The sequence below is a fragment of the Trachemys scripta genome, chromosome 19 (assembly GCF_013100865.1).
Source record: "Trachemys scripta elegans isolate TJP31775 chromosome 19, CAS_Tse_1.0, whole genome shotgun sequence".
NCBI classification, from domain to species: domain Eukaryota; kingdom Metazoa; phylum Chordata; order Testudines; family Emydidae; genus Trachemys; species Trachemys scripta.
In genome coordinates, this window is record NC_048316.1 from 8,004,680 (window position 1) to 8,026,225 (window position 21,546).

The following is a 21,546-nucleotide window of genomic DNA, read 5'->3' on the forward strand; positions in this document are numbered from 1 at the left end:
ACCTCCTTTAAATTTCCACAGCATCAATAGAGACACATCAGTGATCCCTGGTCAAACAAATTCTGGACCATCAAGGTCTGTCTTGCTTGAAGGTCAGTAGACTCAGGTTCTAACAGACCACCAGAGAGAACAAGTTCAACTGTTTCCACTGAATGTGCCCTGTTTACAAGTCAGTGTGCATCTAGGGAGGGTCAGCTAATGTGATTCAAGTTGATCTCGGTCATCATGAGGGCATAATATCTACAGAAAGAAGAGAGGTTTCCCGATCCTTTAACCTCCAGTATCATCTAGGTCAGGAGATCATATCACTTGCCAGGTGATTCCAACCTTTATAACAACAATAGCTTACATGTCCACAAATGAGATGTTGCCACACAGGGTGCCCTGTGTTCCATCAGTTTGCTCCAGGCTGAGGACAACCACATTTGCTCCAATCCCTCAGACAGAGACAAACACCTACAAGGTCTTTATCAAGCATTCTTAAAACTACAATACCCACCTGGGGAAGTGAGGAAACAGACTGACAGAGCGAGACGGGTACCCAAAAGTCACCTACTACAGGACAGGCACAACAAGGAAAATAACAGAACATCACTGGCCATCTTGTACAGGCCCCAGCTAAAACCGCTCCAGCACATCATCAGCGATCTACAAACTATCCTGGAAAAGGATCCCTCACTCTCACAGACCTTGGGGGACAGGCCAGTCCTCGCTTACAGACAGCCCCCCAACCTGAAGCAAATACTCACCAGCAACCACACACCACACCACAGAAACACTAACCCAGGAACCAATCCCTGTAACAAATCCTGTTGCCTACTCTGTCCCCATATCTACTCTAGCGACACCATCAGAGGACCCAACACCATCAGCCTCACCAGCAGGGGCTCATTCACCTGCACATCTATTAATGTGAAATATGCCATCATGTGCCAGCAATGCCCCTCTGCCATGTATATTGGCCAAACTGGACAGTCTCTACGTAAAAGAATAAATGGACACAAATCAGGAATGGTAACATACAAGAGCCAGTAGGAGAACACTTCAATCTCCCTGGACATTCAATAACAGATTTAAAAGTAGCCATCCTTCAACAACAAAAACTTCAAAAAATGGACTTCAAACAGAAACTGCAGAGCTACAATTCATTTGGAAACTTAGCACCATTAATTTGGGCTTGAATAGAGACTGGGAGTCGACTTACTACAAAAGCAATTTCCCCTCTCTTGGTATTGACACCTCCTCATCAATTATTGGGAGTGTACCACATCCACCATGACTGAATTGGCCTTCAACACTGGTTCTCCACTTGTAAGGTAACTCCCTTCTCTTCATGTGTCAGTATAATAATGCCTGCATCTGTAATTTTCACTCCATGCATCTGAAGAAGTAGGGGGTTTTACCCATGAAAGCTTATGCCCAAATAAATCTGTTAGTCTTTAAGGTGCCACCGGACTCCTCATTGTTTTTGCTGAGGACTTTGACACTTTCCAAATTCCTCCCTATCTGAGATATGTACTTACTATTTACTTGTTGCACTCAAAGCTTTGGTCAAAGTCTCCTCGCCCACCAGGGCCGGCTCCAGGGTTTTGGCCGCCCCAAGCAGCCAAAAAAAAAAAAAAAAAAAAGCCGCGATCGCAATCGCGATCTGCGGCGGCAATTCAGCGGGAGGTCCTTTGCTCCCAGCGGGAGTGAGGGACCGTCCGCCGAATTGCCACCGAATACCTGGACATGCCGCCCCTTTCTGGAGCGGCTGCCCCAAGCACCTGCTTGCCAGGCTGGTGCCTGGAGCCGGCCCTGTCGCCCACATTAATCCCCCAAGAACATAAATTGAAAACCTTAGTGACTTGCCCTGCATGGGCCCTGCCACTGTGGGTTGAGTCAGGGTGGGCTCATTCTCTAAACACACACATGGACACCACCCTCCGCTTAGCGGTAATTTTTTGGGTAGGGTGTGTGTGTGTGGGAGTCTCAGTTTCAGATTTTGTCCTGGGCCCCCAAAAACCTGTCCACACATGTCCACAGGAAACCAAAATTACTTCTAAACTAAGAGCAATGCCATAGTGGTGTGATTCATTTGTATTTTGGAAAACAATCGGGAAGAAACATTTAAACAACTTTATGATACCAGTTCTCATAATACACTGTCATTAGTGTTTAGATTAAGGTTCCAGTCATATGTCCAGGATGTTAACTATGGCTCATATATAATATGCACGAAATACATTGTGCTTGAGGAACATTCAAAAGGTAAATGTGAATATCCAGAAGAATCCTTCGGTGTTTTGAGTGCCTCATTACCTTCTCCATGCTCATCTGGTTCAACAGGGTTCTTCTTTCTTCTCCATACTTAGAAGTTTATTGAGAAATTCCAGTGTGATAAATAAGAAAAAGATGACATGGTACAGTAGGAAAAGTACCAGGTAGCTTCCCTCCGGTTAAAAGGTATAAAACTAGGTACATATTATGAGTTGTCCTAGGGAATTTATTAGTCAGATATATCTAGGTTAAAAACCCATACATTATAATAACACCTTACATTTATATGGTGTCTTTCATCCTGAAGTGTTATAACAACTTACCATCATAAAACTCCTTCTATCCTGAAGAACCCTAGGGCACTTTATAAACTGTGAGCCAATTTCAGACTCAAGCACTGGGGAGCATAATAGAGCTGGTGTGACAGATATGGCAATTTCCTGCAATATCCTTGGAAAACCTTACTGAATTATGTTTAAGTATCTTTGGAGTCCATTGTGTTAAATGCAAAATTTACAAATTAATGAGGGCCAGTATTGTATGTAAGCTTTCTAGTGGGGAGATGTGAACCCTGGGAAGTGCTATGGCCTTCAAAGGACTAGACTGAACAATGGGCCAGACAAGAATAGACTTGTGGACAAACAGGATCGAGTGGCTTACCTGAGGATTCTCTAGGGAAACGTGAATACAAATTCCCACTTCCAGCTGTGCAAAACCCCAGCCTTTTGAAGCTATGCCTGAGAAGAGGACTACTGTCTACTGATTACCTGTTCCCGGAGATGCAGTTCCCGGAGATGCAAGATCAAAGGCCCAAGCAGCATAAAGGAAAGACTAATCGATTTATGGGGGTGTTAGTTCTGAACTAAGGCTGTTATGAAGTTGTAACCACAAAAACGACTGCTGCGTTGGGTCTGAAGGACTGACTCCTACCAGGGCCCTTGTTGGATTGGGGGGAGGGTGATCTCTGGTAAGCTTATTGGCATGTGTGGTTTCTTTTATTGTTTTTAATATGTTTTCTCTATAGCGCTTTCACCTTAAGAATACATGTGCTTGCTTAGAAACAGTTGTGTGGTAACATACAACCGTGAACAATTACCTAGTCATACCTTGGAGAGAAAGCAAAGTATAGATGCTGTCCTGTTTAGGCAGTCTGACTTCCTGGGAATAGCACAGTGTAGATAGGAAATTGTGCAACCCGGAAAAAACCCAGTCAGGAGGGAGAAAGATCTGAGTCTCCACCCAGGGGAAGTAACAGCTGAGAAGCCGGGTGCCTTTGGTGGACCACAAGTGGAAATACAGGTGTAGTGGCCCTGAACTGTGACAGCTGGTCAGGAATTTTTTGGCAAACTATCTTTCCATCAAAAAATATCAGTTTGTCAACACGAAAGATGCTTGCAGGAAAGGGATGGTTTTGATGAATTTCTTGACTCAAAAGTTTCAAAATTTCTAAATGAAAAATTCCAGTTTTCCCATTTGAAACGACATTTCATTTCAAAATTTGAACAAATTATAATTGAAACATTTTTGAAAGGTCAAAACTGAAATATTTCAAAATTACTAGAGCTGTCAAGTGATTAATAAAATTAATCATGATTAATCGCACTGTTAAATAATAATATAATACCATTTATTTAAATATTTTTGGATGTTTTCTACATTTTCAAATATGCTGATTTCAATAACAACGCAGAATACAAAGTGTACAGTGCTCACTTTAGTGTTTTGGGAGAGAAGTGATAAATAACTACTCCTGTTGAAACTACAAGGAAACAGAACATATATGCCCAAATTAGACTTTTTATAAGGACATTGGGGTTTAACAATCCCTAGTTTGTAAAGCCAACATGGGGTTTTAATGACCACATGTGGTCAGAACTTTGGTTTTACATCACATCCTGACATCTTCTGAGACACCATCACCACTTCCTTGATTTTCCTGGGAAATTCCTATCTTGGTATTGTCTGGCTTGACCTTGTTTAGCATATGAATTCTGATGAGATCACAGCAATGCAAGACTGAATACTGTACCTACTTAACCACAAAGATAAGGAGGAGGGACTGGGATGTCCATGTTAATCCCTTTGGGTAATTTCAGTCTGTTTAGTATCCTTAGAATGTATTATTGAAACAACTTAACCTTATCACGTCTTGGAAAATCTGCTGACTCAGATACATTCCTATGAGGAGATCTAACAATCGACTTTGAATGAACTGGATAATTTGTACGTGCCACCGCTGCCCCCTGTTGGATATAACTGCAAAAGTGCTCAAGTACTGTTTTGACTAATACCTGTACTTCAAAAGGTGCCAGTGTTTTTTGGAACAGAAAGACTAAGGTTCTGTGCCTGGTGTGATCACAAAGTCCTCTGTGGCTATGAATCCATTGCAAACTTTTTGGGCAACTCATTCGCTTTTGCTTCCAGCTTGTAATTCTGTTCAAGGGGGTAAAGCAGGCTTGTATTCTTGAATATTTATTATTAGTTCTGGCAGAGAAGACTGCACGAGGACATCTCCCGCAGCTAGGCCACATATTAACAATCACCAAAAATGAATACACCATTGTGGCTATGAGCTGAAGACTGTGCTAGATACAGGTACAATAGAATATGCAAATTAGGAGGCAAACACTTAAAAAAAATCCTATTGGAAATTTAGCCCCTTGATTTCACTTTCAAAACCATTATCTGTTTTGAGTAGCAAATCTCAAATGCCTTGAAAGAACAGCATGTGAAACCAGCTAGCAAAAGATTGCTCATTAGATCTCTGAGGTGTAACTCAGTACGGAGGTGATAGTGAAATGTTAATCCTCTCTCAGAACCTGAGCAAAAGTACTTGAAAGTTACCTTTTTTGTCTTTATTTCCACGGGCTTGTGTAGGTTTGGTGCTTATGCAAGTGAGCCAGACGTAGTGTAGGCAGATGTTTTGGCATTTACTTCTCTTCTCACACACCTCAAAACCTGAACTGTAACAACCCGTTACTCCAGTCCTGCCAGTTCCTGTCAATTCAATCCCAACCTCTCAATGATCCCACCCCATTAGTAGTTTATTTCTTTCTTGAGTAGCTGCTTCTAAATGTGTGGTGATTTTGTGTATTAACAAATTGTAACATCAGAGATAGGATGAGACTCTCAGATTCACTTTACCTAAAAGACCTCAACCAGGACTGGAACTCAAGTCTCCAGAGATGAGCAGTAAAACAAAACACCACAAAAAACCAAACCAACCCCTAGGCCTCATTTGTCTCCTCTTGAGAATGTAATTGGGCACTACATTGGCTAAATTAGGTGATAGCGTGGTCAGATATAGTGCTGGTTAAGGAATGATAGGCCAAGACAACTGTTAGAAGATTATTCTATCATTAAGTATCATACGTAGGTGACATTTTCTCTGAAAGAAAATCAGCAAAAGCACTTGATAGCAAGCTTATGTGACCATTCAGCTAACATTTGCCAATCTTTACCCTGGCCACTCAGCTTTTATTTTGTTTCCCTGTCCCCCCAACCCTTCATGTTTTTGTTTCTATAGAAAGTGAGCAATTTGAGGCAGGGGCTCTGTCTTCATATATGTCTGTACAATATCAAGCTCATTTAGGTTGCTACTGTAATACAAATAATACTTAGTAGTAAGATGTTGGTAAGATGAGGAGGGATATGCTCATTAGATGCAATGTCAGATAACGAGGAATAAGTTAGGAAGCAGAGGTGTCAGACGGCAGCGGCATGTGTATAAGAGACCAAATTAGACAAGGACAGTTATGCCAGTTAAATACTATCTTACTCAGAGTGAGATATACTATAAGATTTCAGGATTAGTAAGATATAAATGACCAAACTTCGGATGAACATGATCTGTTAATCAAGGTCTTTGGAACACAGAATTGCATAAACATGCTCATTGTGCCAAGGGTCAGGCTACAGATAGCTGGAGCCAGGGAGCTCTCCATGACAAGTCTCGGGCAACTCTTCTCTCTCTGAAATTCTTTGCTGTCAAAAACTGAGCTAACCCTAAACCTAGCAATGCTCAGAAAACACTAATGACAGGTTTCAGAGTAGCAGCCGTGTTAGTCTGTATCCGCAAAAAGAACAGGAGTACTTGTGGCACCTTAGAAACTAACAAATGTATTAGAGCATAAGCTTTCGTGGGCTACAGCCCACTTCTTCGGATGCATATAGAATGGAACATATATTGAGGAGATATATATACACACATACAGAGAGCATAAACAGGTGGGAGTTGTCTTACCAACTCTGAGAGGCCAATTAAGTAAGAGAAAAAAACTTTTGAAGTGATAACCAAGCTAGCCCAGTACAGACAGTTTGATAAGAAGTGTGAGAATACTTACAAGGGGAGATAGATTCAATGTTTGTAATGGCTCAGCCATTCCCAGTCCTTATTCAGTCCTAAATTGATTGTATCTAGTTTGCACTGTAGCCCACGAAAGCTTATGCTCTAATAAATTTGTTAGTCTCTAAGGTGCCACAAGTACTCCTGTTCTTTTTGAGAAAACACTAAGAATCATCTCTATGTTCAGGCTTTCCTATTTATGACAGATCAGTTTCACCTATCATCAATGTCTCCCTTTTCTCTGTTCTTTTAAAGTCTTGGTGCTGAGCTACAGTATTAGCTTCCTATATGTGAGTAGTCTCTTTAGGGCAATCTGAGCCATTTGGGGTGTGCCCAGACACTACGCTGACATGCACCATGCAAAATGCCAGTAATAAGGAATCCAGAGCTGAGTTGTGTATGAAAAAAGGAGACAGATCATTGCTGCAGAGTCCTCCGGCACATTAACAGCATTTCCATACCTATTTCCAACTAATATAAAATCTACCAAACAATAAGTGAGATGCTAAAAGGATGCTTAACATGAAACAATAGCTATCTCTGAATCAACTTCTGTAGAACACTTGAAAAGTGAGTATTACATGAATCAGTGCTGGATATCTAGGCGATAAGGCAGATTAGAAACATTTCCACATCTGTTTTCCAAAGAGCAAAGCTGAATGACATTTCTAAGATAGTAAAAAGATATCTACAAAGTACATATAGCATGATACTCAGCCTCACCCTCAAGCTTTCAAAACAAGTAGAAGGACAGTGTCCCACAACATCTAAACTATTTTAAAAAAACAGAATGAGTAATTCTGTCACATGAAAAGGATAAATGACTACTACTAACCTGAGTTGTGAAATAAATATACACATTCAAAACATGTCATGTAATATATACTGAGCTGAAATTCCTCAAGGCTTGGCAAACCTCACATATTTAGTAACAAAGAACTATCATTCAAGCTGCATTTATCTCAGGAAGATGAAAGGAAAGGTAAAGATGCAAGAAGTTAATAAGTATACAGTAAAATGGAAAAATAGCTAGCCTGAAGAGCTAAAATGAACTACCAAAATACTCTCAAATTAAGTAGCTGCTCAGCTTAGGATAAGAATAAATTATTCCCCATTTTTCACTTCACTCTCCTGAACACAAAAAGCTGGAGAATTGTACTTCTTGGATCCAGAAATATTTAATTGTATTAATATAACAACTCTGGTTTTGCATTTCACTTGGAACTGTATTTACTATGAGAAATACAAAAGATAGCAAACATATCCCATTCTTACCAGAATTTTCTGTTTTATGGCTTATAAAGGGTGGGACAATACTATATTTTATTCCTTATGTCTCCTGAAGAATTTACCCAAATAATGGATTCTGTGGCTTTACACATGTAACTTAGCTCCTTTTCTTAGTCATGTGTTGTGAGATAAGGCACTTTATTCTGAAGAGCAAGGAGATTGTTTATTTTCACTACAGAACACAAACTATCTTTGCTCTTCTTTAAATCTCAGGCTTCAACAGTGGAGTGCTGCTGCTCACGTATTTAAAATCTTAATAAAAAGAACGTTTAAAAAATGTAACATTGCTCATTAAAGTTAAGTAGATTTAAGGTTTCTATTACATTTAAACCTTTGGTTAAGTTTAAGCATGTGTTTTTCCTTAAGAAAGCTATTGTTTTATGATTGTAGGCATATTGGATCTCTTTGTGACATTAAATATTTGCTTCTAGCAAGGTTCAGGTGCACTGGCATTGGAGGTGTCTGTCATATTGCTACCTGACAAAATACAGCATACATGGGGGAAGTTGCATTTGGTTCATTTCCAGGGTTAGGCTTATTGGTTTTACTCTAGGAAGAAAACTAGAGTAAGAATGTATATCTGTCCTTGTCTTGGCAGAAATTATGGGTGAAATCCTCGCCCTATTGAAGTCAGTGGCAGTTTTGATATTGATTTCAACAGAAGGAGCATTTCACATGAGAAGAGCCTCTCGTGAGATGATCCGATTGCACAAAATCTTAAATAAATATTTAAATCTTCCTTGGATTAAGAGAGATTTCAATTCCTGGTTGGCTTCTTTTCCTGTTGACAAGAGAAGTTGTTTGTATATGCTTTATTGAAGCATTTATTCCAAGTTTCCATTTACATGTTCTAAGAAGTCTAGTATTGTGGCTCTTTACATTTCTATCCTTTATTTGGAAATGTGGCTGTCCTGAGAAGTTTGTGTAAGAGGAGTTACTGCACGTTCAAAATAAACTGACACACTAAAAAATAAAAAAAAGTGTTTTGTAGTGTTTTCTGCTCTGATGCACTAGTACAAATTATGGCCTGAAGTTATGCATAATTTCAGGTGGTAATTATAAAATAAAAGGCATTTTAGAAGCTATTCTGTTACAGAAGCACTAAAACCTCTTCTCTTAAACATCTATATTATCAGATATTGTATTTAGGAAATTTATATTCATTTTGTGAAGGTATTAAGTGTGTAAATGGTGATTGTGTTAATGATGTCCTTAAAATACATAAACAGACACAGTTTCCTTAGAACTATTGTTTTATCATTAATTCGCTTCACATTTTTTAAATCTTTTTGGTTTGTATTACATTTTCCCCTATTGATGTGAGCTATTTGCACAAGTATTTTAACTGCTTTTGCTCTATATCCAGGTCGGTAAAATACTTCATCTTGCATCAAGTTTTGTAATAGAGTCCTGGTTACTGCATCACATCATGTACAAATGTATCTGCACAATGACATCATAGTGCAACAGCACCACAGATCAGTAGATATTGCAGCACCTGAAAATGAAATTACTGTACACCAGCTGCTACAGCAGCATCATGCCACAGAGCAAGGATGGCCATGTCATGCACAACGAGGCAAAGGCATCTGTTAACGTTCTGACACCAAGGCCAGCCTAACGCAACACCACTGGGCCACAGCACAAATGATGCCGCACATGACGAGGACATCACCACGTAACGGGATCATGCAAATATGGCGGCACTGCCAGGATTCTGATTCGCTTGCAAGTCTTGCCACGTCTGGAGCTTTTTTTAAAGCTCCAGCCCCTGGAGTCACGTTAAGTGAGATTTGCACCTTTCCTTAAAAAATTGCCCAGATCCTAGTGTTTGTGCTGGGAGATGACAGACGGGGCCCTACGGGCTCAGAAACCCGAAGGCAAACTAACAAGAGACCCCCCCCCGTCCCCCTCCCCCCGCCATTGGGTCCTGGTCAGTCACCCCCCGCTGCGGGGGCCTGGCTCGGGCTGGGAATGGGGAACGCTGCTCTGCGGCAGATCCCTGTGGCGTGAGGAGGAGGGAGCCCAAAGACGGGCCGGGCCGGGCTCCCCGCGCCACGGAGCCGGGCCTACACCACCGTCCCTCGACCACAGCCCAGCCCCGCCCCGCCGCAAACAGCATCTTAGTTCAACCGGAAGCGGAAGTTAGCTATAGGCCGGAAGCGGAAGTCGATGGGGGTGGCGGAAGTTGGAAGGCTCTCTCTCTCTCTCTCTCTCCTCTCCCTCCACTAGAACGGCCAGAGGCGCGTTCGCTCCCGTCTCCCGGAAGGGGAAGCCGGCTCTGGCCCGGCTCCGGCTCCGGCTCCGCCTCCCTCTGGCGGCCATCTTGGATAGCAGCGGCGGTGGAGGGGGGCAGCGGACGGACCCGCATCCCGGCGCTTGCTGTGTCCCGCCTGAAGTTCCTTCTCCCCCCTCCCCGGCGTCTGCAGCCGGACGGAGCTTCCCCGAGGGACCCAGCGGCCGAGGCTCCCGCCTGAGCAGCGAGAGGTACGCGGGCTCCGGGCCGGGCCCCAGGGGCCTAGGGCGGCTCGCCGGGGAGGGATCGGGGAGCTGCCGGCGCTTGGCGGGAGTGTGGGGCCGGCGGGGGGGGACGGAGCCCCTCGCGGGGGGAGGCGGGAGGCGCAGGGGGCAACTGGGGAGGTCCCGACACCGCCGTGCTGCGCCCTTCCCCAGCAGAGCCCGCTCCGGGGTAGGGGCGGCCCGTTCTCCCAGGCCTCTCCCGGGGGGTGTCTGGGCTTTAGGGGCTTTCTCTCGGTGTCACCGGGGGGTGCGGGGCTGAGCCCCCCCACACACAGATGCTGCTGGGTCCGTGGCGGGATCGGGGAGCCGGTCCCTGGGAGTGGCTGTAGGGGAGCAGTGGTTTATTGCCGCTGGCAGGATTTGGCTGGTGGTGAGGCCCCCCCCCCCGGTCTCTGGGTAGAAGATGAGAGGGGTTAAGCGAGCCGCAGCACCGATACTCCTCGCCGGGACGTGTTCATTTACTTCCCCCCGCTCTTGTGGTATCATTTCCTCCTGGCTGTTTAATCTTTGTGGGGGAGCAGTTTATTATCAGGGAATTTCTTACGGGGATGGGGTGGAAGCTGTTTTTCAAGGGAAACTGCCAGGTTAGAAATATTAATTTAAAAAAACAGTTGTATTTGTTAGCAAAGGTCTTTTGAAGACCTGTTAGTCACCCTCTCCTTGGTTATCTGCATTCATCAGGTAAGACCCTGCAGACCCATATCCAAGAAAGTAAGGGTTTTCAGGATTGGGTCCTGCTTTTGGTGCTTAGACACACAAATGTCTATGTAAGCTATCTAGAAATGCTACAAAGAAAAATCTGATTACAAACAAAAGCTGTTCTCACTGAATGTGTTTTAAAACATCCCAGATACATTTCTTTTCAGTTTTGTAAATGTTTTCCTTTTAACTTAAGTGTCTCTATTTGTGTGGGAGGACAACAATACTGTATACAAATATATTTGTTGTTACAATATAATTTTTGTATTTTTTCATGCAGCCTATAAGTAGTAAGGCACACCATTCTCAAAGACTTCTGACTGCCAGACACAGTACAATTATAACAATTAAAATACCTCACTTAGCCAGCTTCATGCAAGTTCCTCTGTGTGGGTGAACCCCCGTTGACTTACACTGGGGCTTCCTGGGGGCACAAAGGTCTGCCCATGTAGAACAGTTTGCAGGGTCACAGATAAAGAAAGCTTGATAAAAGCTAACTCTGGTAGCCTACATCCTTACCAGCAATAACAGTTTTTTAGGTAGAACAGAAATTTTAGCAAGCGTTGTGAACCACCCTTGGAATGCAGCCTAACAGTGATATATCCTTGAGTACTGATTTGTTCATCCTTCGCATTGGTCAGCTGTAAATTTCTCTGCTCATTATTTTAATGAGATGTTCCCAAAATTGGGGCTTCGTGTCCAACCTGTAGTATAACTTTACTCTCCTTTTTAAAAAAGACACAAGCAAACAAAACCCACCACACTCCACAGTTATTTTCTCTGTATTTCTTTTTTCTTTATCCTAAGGCACATAAAAGTAGTTTTTTGGGAGAATACACCCATTTGTACACTAGTCAGATTTCAAGGGACACCAAGTAATAATATCGTCTTAATAAAATCTGAAAGTTGTCTATGGGATTTTTTTTTACTTCAGTGTCTCCCACAGCATTAAATGAGCACTGTCTCATACCTTTATAAAGGTTGTCAAACTTCCAAGAATAAGGCCAAGTGACTTTCTTGATTTTGTGATTTATTGTATGAAAAAAGTTGAATGGCAGGCTTTTGATTGGTGTATATTCTAGAGATGTTAGTTGAGAAGGGGTGTTGCTTCCCTTCTTCCCAGGAGAGACATGAGACTTCCCTTTATTACTGACAGCTTTGATTTCAGTAGGAGCTGCATGTGCATCTGGGGGCACATAACTCGGTTTGAAAATGCCTTTTCTGTTGATTTAATGGGTCTTAAAGCAGACAACATGATTCTTATTTTAGCATCTTTCACCCAAAAGTCAGTATGCTTCATAATGGGTTTCTCAAAGTTTTTAGAGTCAAAAGTAGCACAGATAAAAATTAATTTTGCTTTAAACACACATTGAATCAAGAAATGAATTCAACTCTTGAGGAATTTAGCTGCTAAAAACCCTGCTCCAGATGGCTGGAGGTTCAACTTTACAAAACTGTGTTCAGTAAAAATGTAGGTTTTGTTTTTCCATTTCTAATTTTTAGATAACATTGAATGTGGAGAGAAAATAGGTCTATGTTAACATATTGTCACACTAATTAGTTTTTATGAAAGTAAATAACTGTCTTTTTCTCTCCATTGGGGACATTATTTTAAAAATCAAAGTACAAAAAGGCATGCAAGAGCTTGAGTGTATAAAACATGTGTCTTAAAATTCATGTGCACAGTGTCCCTTAGTAGTCTTTCTAGTGGCCCTGCTGTGCGGATCTTGTGCTTAGCATGTCAAGAGTATCAGCCATCACAATCTGTTCAGTTTGTGCTCTGGCACAAAACCAGATTGATTTTTCAAGGTGCCTTGCATAATGCAGAGCCATTCGTGTCATGTATTTTTGTTTGTCTTAACAGTAACTGCTACTCTCGGGTAACAGTCTTCTCTGGTTGATTTTAATGTTTAGAGAAACCTCTGAGCCATGAATGCGTTATCTCTGGAAACTGGCTGGCTAACAGGATGTTCTAAATTTGCCATTTATACACACATGGTGATGGTGATGATATTTAAGAATCCACCATATGTAGAGGTTTGAGTGGAACTTCTTTTAAAAAGTTTTAGGTCTGAAAAGTGGAAAATCACTGGAGAACTAGCTATTCAGAAAGGATGGTTTGAAGTAGGCTGAGTGTTTTCCTACTTGGAGGATGCAAGGAGGACATGAGGGACTGTGAGGCAGGTTGACTGGCACCTGGAAATGAGGTGTGTGTGTTGGGGGGTTGTTATGCAAAGGGAAAACTGGGAAGAAAATGTATTGTACTTTTGACAAGTTACTTTTTTGTCTATATCTGTCTTGTCTTTGAGTTAGGTACTTTTTTTATTCTATATTTGTGTGGTGCCTAACACAATGGGTTGGAGCCTTTTGGTGCTACCAGAATATAAATAAAAAATAAAATTGGTTTGTGCAAAATAGTCCTTGGCTCAGAATTCAAAACCATTAAGAGGAGTGTTTTCCCCCCCCCTTTGAAAAAATAAACATACAAAGCAAATTATTTCTCGGTACTGGAAACAATCAAATAAAATCAGGGTCAGACTTGATGTTCAGGTGTATTTGTTGTAACATAGTGCTCTGGCATTTCTGATACATTGTTCAAACCAGCCTTTGTATCCGTTAATCTGTTTAAACAGGACTAACTGCATTGAGTCCTCAGGATCAGAAAGTCGAGTACTAGTTGACAGCAATTGAGTTTGCTGCCTGCAGTCTGTCTTGTTGGTGGGTCAGTAAGAACCAGTTGTGACCACCGTTTATTTGAGGGGGATTGCTTTCATTAACCGTGTTATCGGTAAGATTATATTGAGGTCATGTCTGTTTATAATTTTTTTTAAAAAAAACTAGATGAGCAACAACAGTAATAAGAGAGCACCAACAACAGCAACGCAGAGACTTAAGCAGGACTACCTTCGAATTAAAAAGGATCCAGTGCCTTATATCTGTGCTGAACCCCTCCCATCTAATATCCTTGAATGGTAAGAATCCGAATGAATCGTTCTTACGATTGTAGAGACCCAGACCATCTGGGTTGTCAAGTCTGAGCTTCATATACACCTTCATTTTTGTATTGGAATCTTTTATGAGGGGGTAGTAAAAGCATACGAATATGAAGCTGTTGAGCTGAGGTGATAAATCCATTTATACTTTGTGTTCCCTTTGGATATTTGATGCACATAAGGTGTTGGGTTTCCCACCTGTAATACAAAATTCCTTTGTTCCTGTAGGCACTATGTTGTACGAGGACCTGAAATGACTCCATATGAAGGTAAACATTAGCTTGTTGCCAAAGCATGCACATGCTGTATATTGCTATCTATATTTGATGAGTAGTAGTTCATAATTGTATGAATGGGTCTTTCTTATGTAACAGAAGAGGTTTTAAGTGTATGAGCACAACGATTTACTTCAATCATAAAACTGTAATACTTGCCTTTGACTTGTGTAATAGCCTCTTGAAATGAGATAGTGTTAGCATTGTCCTCCAATGATTCCCTGTAGCACCAAGTAATTCTAGCAAATGACTTAGTGTTCCTCAAAGTCTTAGCACAGTTCTCAGCACAGTTCTCTCTGATCTTTTTTTATGTGGCACCCTTAGTTCTTTGTTTAACAAAGTCTGATTTTTAGCGATTGCCACAGATCTTCTGGAAAACACAGGGAGCCCAGTTGGTTGGTAGCCAAGATGAACAGTGTTAAAAATAGCCAGTTTTGTCAGATTTTACTTTAAAAAACTGAAAGCGCTAATAAAACTTATTTCTGGCTTATCACATACTCTGCTCTTACTAGAGTGGAGGCATACACCCTTTTTTGTAAATGTCATCCCTGGAGAGGCTGAGTGTCATAGCTAATTAATTTGCCTAAATATAATAATTCGCTGTATATTCCAGCCTCACCCAAAGGATCTGCTTCTGAAATTGGAGTTTTCAGTGGACTTAAAATGGTCCAGCATGATGATAGCGGGCAAGACCCTGCCATTTATGCAGATGTGTGTTTAAAGGGAGAACCCTGTGTAGATGAAATAAGGACTTGACAATTGGAAAACATTGCTTGCTTTATGCAGATGACAGAATAATAGTACCTCCAAAATATGTCTTTCCCAAAGGTACTGACCATCATTTGTATCAGTGAAGGGCCCAAGTTGATTAGTTTTTAAATGTTTGGAGTGTATTTATAGTAAACGTTCCTTTAAATCTTTTTGCTGCAACATTATAAGTATTTGAGGAAAGCATTTCCTTAGTGCAGAACAAATCTTTCCTTTTTTTTATATACAATACAGGTGGCTATTATCATGGGAAATTAATTTTCCCCAGAGAATTTCCTTTTAAACCTCCTAGTATTTATATGATAACTCCTAATGGAAGATTTAAATGCAATACAAGGTAAGGATTTAATTAACATCTGTTTTGAAACTTGTATCACACGTAATATTATTTTTCCTTTTTACTAATGGCAAGGAATAAAGTGCACTGCTTGTTTTGCTTTTTGAAGGTTGTGTCTTTCAATCACTGATTTCCACCCTGATACATGGAATCCAGCGTGGTCAGTCTCAACAATCTTGACAGGCCTCCTTAGTTTTATGGTGGAAAAGGGCCCTACATTGGGCAGCATAGAAACCTCAGAATTCACAGTAAGCTCCTAATAATATCATATCTTTTATTTCATTTAATTGTTGTTGTTGTTGTTGAGGTCAGGGTATGTTGAGCACGTCCCAGTGGTTAGGCACGAGACTGGAATCCAGCGGTCGTGGGTTCTAGACCTGGCTCTGCCTTTGAATTTAGTCATTGGGCAGATGAGAAAACGAGGGTGTTTAAAGGAGCATAGAGTCAAGGGTTTGGATCACGGGTGGGAAATGTAACTTAAGTGCCACGGCTTCTGACTACAAAGCTAATTTTTTACATTGAAATATTTGTTTTATTAATAGGTTAGCTGGAATTCAACATTGGGCTGAATAGGTCAGCCTTTCAAATCCAAGGGAGGGATTTTGTAACCTTTTCTTCTCACCCTTCGGGACAAGACCTTTTGACTGTTTTGAAGTGAAGGTTCTCCATAAAATGTAGCTACTTTATTGGACTATTTCTCCCCTCTGCTCCCCCTCACTCACCCCCCAATTACCATTGGGCAGACACAGAATGGAAAAGCATTCAAATAAAATGCAGTTAAGAACGTCTGAGGAGTGGGGGTTTATAGAAAGTCATTACCAATGAGTCTGTATTCACAAATGTGAAGTAGCTACAAACATTATAAAGCAGTAGGTTAGCCCCTTTTTAGCGTTCTTATGTGAAATATCCTCCAGATGCTTTAATGCTTAATGTATATTTTAAAATTTAACTTTCAAGCTGATGTTCCTTTCTTGTTTCCTTGATAGAAAAGACAGCTTGCTGCACAAAGCTTAGCATTTAATTTAAAAGATAAAGTCTTCTGTGAGCTGTTCCCTGAAGTGGTGGAGGTAAGAAAGTTCATTTGATTATTTCTGGCTTTCACGTTTTATCGCTGTGTAAATATGCAGATTATGCAAATTAATTGGCCAAGATTTTCAAGTGACTAGTCACTTTTAGGTTCATCAATTTTGGGTGTCCAATTGGCGACCCCTCTAAAGCAGCCTGATTTTTTCAGTGTAGAAAATTTTGTATTTAAATACCAAGATCTGTTGCTTGGAGAATCAAAAGTTGTACATTTAGGGACAGATTCCAGCAGTCCAATGTGGATGTGCTAGAGAAGGGAGAGAATCTACAGAAAGCACTTCCTCCCATTGGACTCATACGGGGAGGCAGCCATAATTTGGATGCAAGCACGGGGAAGCACAAAGCGAGCCTGGCTAATGCTGTTCACAGTATTCATAGGCACAAAGGGAATTTCTGGGCCAAGTAATCAGTCAGTAGGTCCAGACCTCCCATCAGGGCTTTCAAAACACAGTGCATCAGATCGATCTAGACTTCAGAGTTTGATTACCTACATTCTCCATTACACATCTGAATACATTCCATAGTGCAGTTTTAGCCTTTTTTTTTTTTTCCCTTGGTGCCTTCTGAGCTCTGGGGTCTCATCTCCACTTCCTCCTCCCCTCATAATTAGTCTTGGACTGGAGCATTGGAATCTGCTTTCCCTATAATCAGCTAGCAGAGTTACCAGAGAACATGAGATCCTCCATCCTTCACAATGCTCTCTTCCCGATAGCCCCAAAATGATTAAGATGTGCAGTTTGATACCTTATAGTGGTACTCAGGTTCTGACAAGAATATCATTATCTATACATTTAACTTGTAAGAGATTTACTTGGGGCCCTAACCATGAGATGATGCTCTGAGGATTCCTGTTTCTTCCATTTCAGTTCTTTGAGAATTGTTGGGTTATTCATAACTCTTAAAGTACTTGAATTACATTATCCCACTCAAGGGTCTTCGTAGTGGCAAATATAGAGGCAATCTTAAAAGACATTTTCTGAAAAAAGTGTCCCAATTCTCGGAAAAAATTCAAATTTTAAACCAGGTATAGAAAATGTACAAGTGAACATTTGAAAACTAAACATAGTTTGGCTAAATGACGACCACGAGAAGGTGGTGTAGTTACTGTCTGCAAATACTTGAAGGTGTAAACCTCCAAAGAACATGAATTTTTTTTTAGGTCTTTTCAAATGGTTATAAATAAATAATGGGGTTATATTAAGAGAAAAGCATTTAGGGTGAATATTATGGAAAGGTTGCTAATAGTGAAGTTCATTACTCTGTGAAATAGTTACCTCAAGAGAAATTGTGCAAACCCCATTGTTTAGGACATTTAGAGTGATACAGAGCATTGGAAAATATAGTATATGGAACAACAATCCAGGACTAGATGGGACCAGTAGACTATATGACCTTCCATCTCTTAACTTTTATAACTTCATTATGGATAAAAAATGAGCAAGAAGCTGTCTCTGTGGAGCTGCACCAGGATATACATGAAGAAGGAATATCTTCTGCATCAGTCTCACTTCTTTGCATGGATAGACTTTTTGATAAGACACAAGGTGACTTGCCAGAAAGCTTAATCCACTTCACTTCCAATGATTCCTTTCATTTTTTTCCCTCCAGGAGATCAAACAAAAACAGAAAGCACAAGAAGAGCTCAATAACAGACCTCCATCCCTTCCGTTACCAGATGTTGTCCCAGATGGGGAAGCACACCATGGTCAAAATGGGATACCGCTCCTTAATGGGCACGTACCACTGGCAGCTGCCAATCACCCAGGTCTTCAGCAGGCCAATCGTAACCATGGACTCTTAGGAGGAGCATTGGCGAACTTGTTTGTTATAGTTGGTTTTGCAGCCTTTGCCTACACAGTCAAGTATGTACTGAGAAGCATAGCGCAAGAATGAGGAACATAACAGAAGTCCAAGACCAAATTAGTGGTAGTTGCAGAATGAGTGGGACTCTGGGCATCAGACTTTGACACTGGGATAAATATTTGTGCTACCATGATGCAGGTAATATATTGGTTGGCTCATGGGTTTAGTTTGGAAAACGAAGCAGGTGTGATTTGTTAGGGAAGCAAAAGGTGTTCTGCTCACAGTTCCTTTGTCCTCACTACAGTTTTAAGTGATTCACTAGCAAGTCAAAGCATTATTGATGTGAAACTGGCATTTTGAATGCTTTGATTTTTATAGCACTTACCCCTTGTTTTCTGAAATTACAAATATTTTAAGTAAATGAGGCTTTTTACCAGATTGAACAATTTTTAAAATATGACACTTGAAGATGCATATCATATGTTCAGCATACATTTTCAGCTGAAAATTTCATTTGCGAAGAGTCAATTGTACAAGTTTGGAATGAGTAAAATGCAAGTTTCCTCACTGACTTTACTTCTGAAAGGCCTGGTTAATGTGAATGTTGGTGTTACAGAAAGTGGCTAGTTCACTTTGTTATAGAGAATGAATGTCAATAACGATGATTAGATGTAATCAATAACAATGATTAGATGAGTTGGAAAGTAACACAATGTGTGTTGGTTAAATATTTTTTGTCTAAATTGTCACAGTAACATTTAAGAAGGTTTAGTTTGGCTACAAGAAGTGCAGTTGCCAGCCTTCGAAAACCATTTGCACGCAAAAAGCATTTAAAATGGTGGTGCTCATAAGCAATTTTTTTAAAAACTTTTTGGTTTTTGTTTGCTTAATTACAATTTTCCATTTTGGAAATTAGTGTGATTTAAAAGTGAAACAACTTGTGCTCAAAAAGAAAACATGTTTGCCACTGTTCTGTTTAAAATATCTTCAAAGAACAATGAAGAATGTAGTATAGTTTTCAGAAGAAAGATCCTTGGATTCTGGGTTTTTCGCTGAGTGAAATGACATTGCCTCTTCAGGGCCTAATGAGGAAAGAAAAAGAAGACTGAATACCCAGCCAGCTTTTCAGAAGACTAGTGGATTCCTCTGAAGTGCTCTAATTACAGTAAACTTAAGCCATTTATTTGCAGTCAGTTCCATTTAAATTACTTGACCCTGTTTTCAAACTCCATTACAAAAAGAGCTTATTCTAAGACTTCTTATTTTGCTTGAATTATGGAAGCCCTCTGCTTCTATTAAATTAAATTCTTCGCCGTGGTCCCCTGCATATGGCCACTGAATGAGGATTGCATTCCAGCGGGCGGTAACAAGGATATGCACTAAAACTATTAGCGTAGTTTATGGTCAGAAATGCTACTTTTACAACTCCTATCTTACTAAAAATTGTAACGAAGAGAAAATCCTTATGACTTTATCCAAACGCTTTGACTTGTCATAAAGGCAATCTTACGGTGCCTTTCATCATTTTTAATGACTTTTAGTCACCCAGCAAATGAAATATTCCCTGTTATGATCTAACACAGACTGTAAAAGAAGTTGGCAGAATGGAAAGCTCTGCACCTAACCTCATATTGTGTTAAATGTTCTAAAGAGCCCAATAAATGTTACCTCATGTATTTAAGAATGTTTTATTTGGGCTGTTTGTTTTATTTCCTTTGGCAGGTTTTTAATGTTTGATTTTTCTGCTTCTGTTTGGTATTTTGAAATTACTGGATTACCAAAAAAAAAAAAAAAAGTGTCAAACCCATGAGCCATGTAGCTTAGATAATCAGAAAATATGTGCTGTGACCAATTCTCTGAAATAGGTATGGATTAGCAGAACTAACAGAATAGCTCCAGACTAAAGACATCTTAAAACAGACCTTATTTGGGGGTGGGAGGGGAGCGTGTGCTGGGCTTGATTTAAAACGTATTTATAAACTGTTTAAAAATTGGTTTTGTTTTTGATCACATTTTATTTATAATTGCTCTTTAATTTGCCTCTTGTGTGTGCTTAAGCTGTTCTTGTAAAGAGAAGCCCCGGTTGTATCTTTTGTTTCTAGAAACTGTTCAGTTCTGTCAGTCTTGGGGAAAAGAAAGGTCTTGTCTCTTCTGCAATTATGGGATTTGAAGACTGGTTTGCAAAATATACAGATCTGTAGCAAAGGTTGAGCCGCCTCTTATATCATCATCACATTGAAATGCGTTTCAGGCTTCTCATTTTGCCTTCTTTTGCTACCATTGTCGTTCCCTATAAGCAGACTGCTACCCAGCATTGTGTATCTTTCTCTCATGAAGGCTCTTTGGGCCACAGGAATGAAGATGAACGCAAGGAGACCTTGGCTGTGGTACATTCATGCCCTCTGTGAATGTATGTACTGGAGGGGAAAGGATTAATAAGCTCAGGAGGTCATTGTTCAAAAATCCACCACTTTTATTGCATGGCAGTAAGTTGGCCTTGCAGTTAGCCCTGGGTATCTGAAGGTGGAGTCCCTTTTTATTAAAAAAGTGCCTCAATTGGGAATGCAAAATTGATACTCTTTATAGAACCCTGAATATGCTGCATTTTTTTGGAAAGATTAACTGTTGATTTTTTTTAAAAAAATGGCGCTCATCTTCAGTTCGTGATTTTTCTTTAACACCCTGAAGAAGGATGAAAAGATTTGGCAGTGATTTGGGGGCCATCTGTGAAAAGCTAGCAGACTTGCTGCACCCTCCCAACATTTTGGTACATGTCCTTGCTCCTTGCCTTTGGTAGCAGAATATTTATCCCTTCCTGTGTAGGTTTTAGTGAATTTAAATAGTATTTACTATGGTATGCAGTATCCGAACTTTGATTTTGTTACCAAAGTCAGTAGATGGAATTAATCATTCTTTGCCATGCAAAAATGTTGATATCATGCCCTGAGGCAGTATGTTATCTTAATGACATAATAAAACTGAAAGTTGTCCTTTTGTGCGTCATACTGGAACAAATGGTGTCTTGACCTTTCACTTCTATGCTGCATTTCCTTAGTTCTGTAAGATTGCAGTGCACAGTTGGTGGAAAAGATTTGCACCTCTCTTGGATCATGAGACATCTCAACTGTAGCCTTCTCAAATTTTTCAGAATTAGTTTTTGGACTTGTGTGTAGT

At 40.5% G+C, this 21,546-nt stretch overlaps 1 protein-coding gene across 1 annotated transcript; it reads left to right on the forward strand.

Annotated features, from left to right (window-relative positions):
• Positions 1–10,173: 10,173 nt before the first annotated feature.
• UBE2J2 (ubiquitin conjugating enzyme E2 J2) lies at positions 10,174–21,366 on the forward strand. The gene is made up of 7 exons (XM_034753421.1): positions 10,174–10,381; positions 13,955–14,085; positions 14,335–14,375; positions 15,384–15,486; positions 15,596–15,734; positions 16,473–16,553; positions 18,178–21,366. Exons 2-7 carry the CDS (start codon positions 13,955–13,957, stop codon positions 18,460–18,462), a joined length of 780 nt encoding a protein of 259 aa, XP_034609312.1. The 5' UTR covers positions 10,174–10,381; the 3' UTR covers positions 18,463–21,366.
• The last annotated feature ends 180 nt before the right edge of the window (positions 21,367–21,546 follow it).

What these genes read in the sequence shown, in the direction of transcription:
- UBE2J2 (XM_034753421.1), top strand. Translation starts at nt 13,955, where the DNA reads ATGAGCAACAACAGTAATAAGAGAGCACCAACAACAGCAACGCAGAGA. An exon ending in TGAAATGACTCCATATGAAG is followed by an intron (nt 14,376 to 15,383) that starts GTAAACATTAGC and finishes TATACAATACAG; the next exon opens with GTGGCTATTATCATGGGAAA. An exon ending in AGATTTAAATGCAATACAAG is followed by an intron (nt 15,487 to 15,595) that starts GTAAGGATTTAA and finishes TGCTTTTTGAAG; the next exon opens with GTTGTGTCTTTCAATCACTG.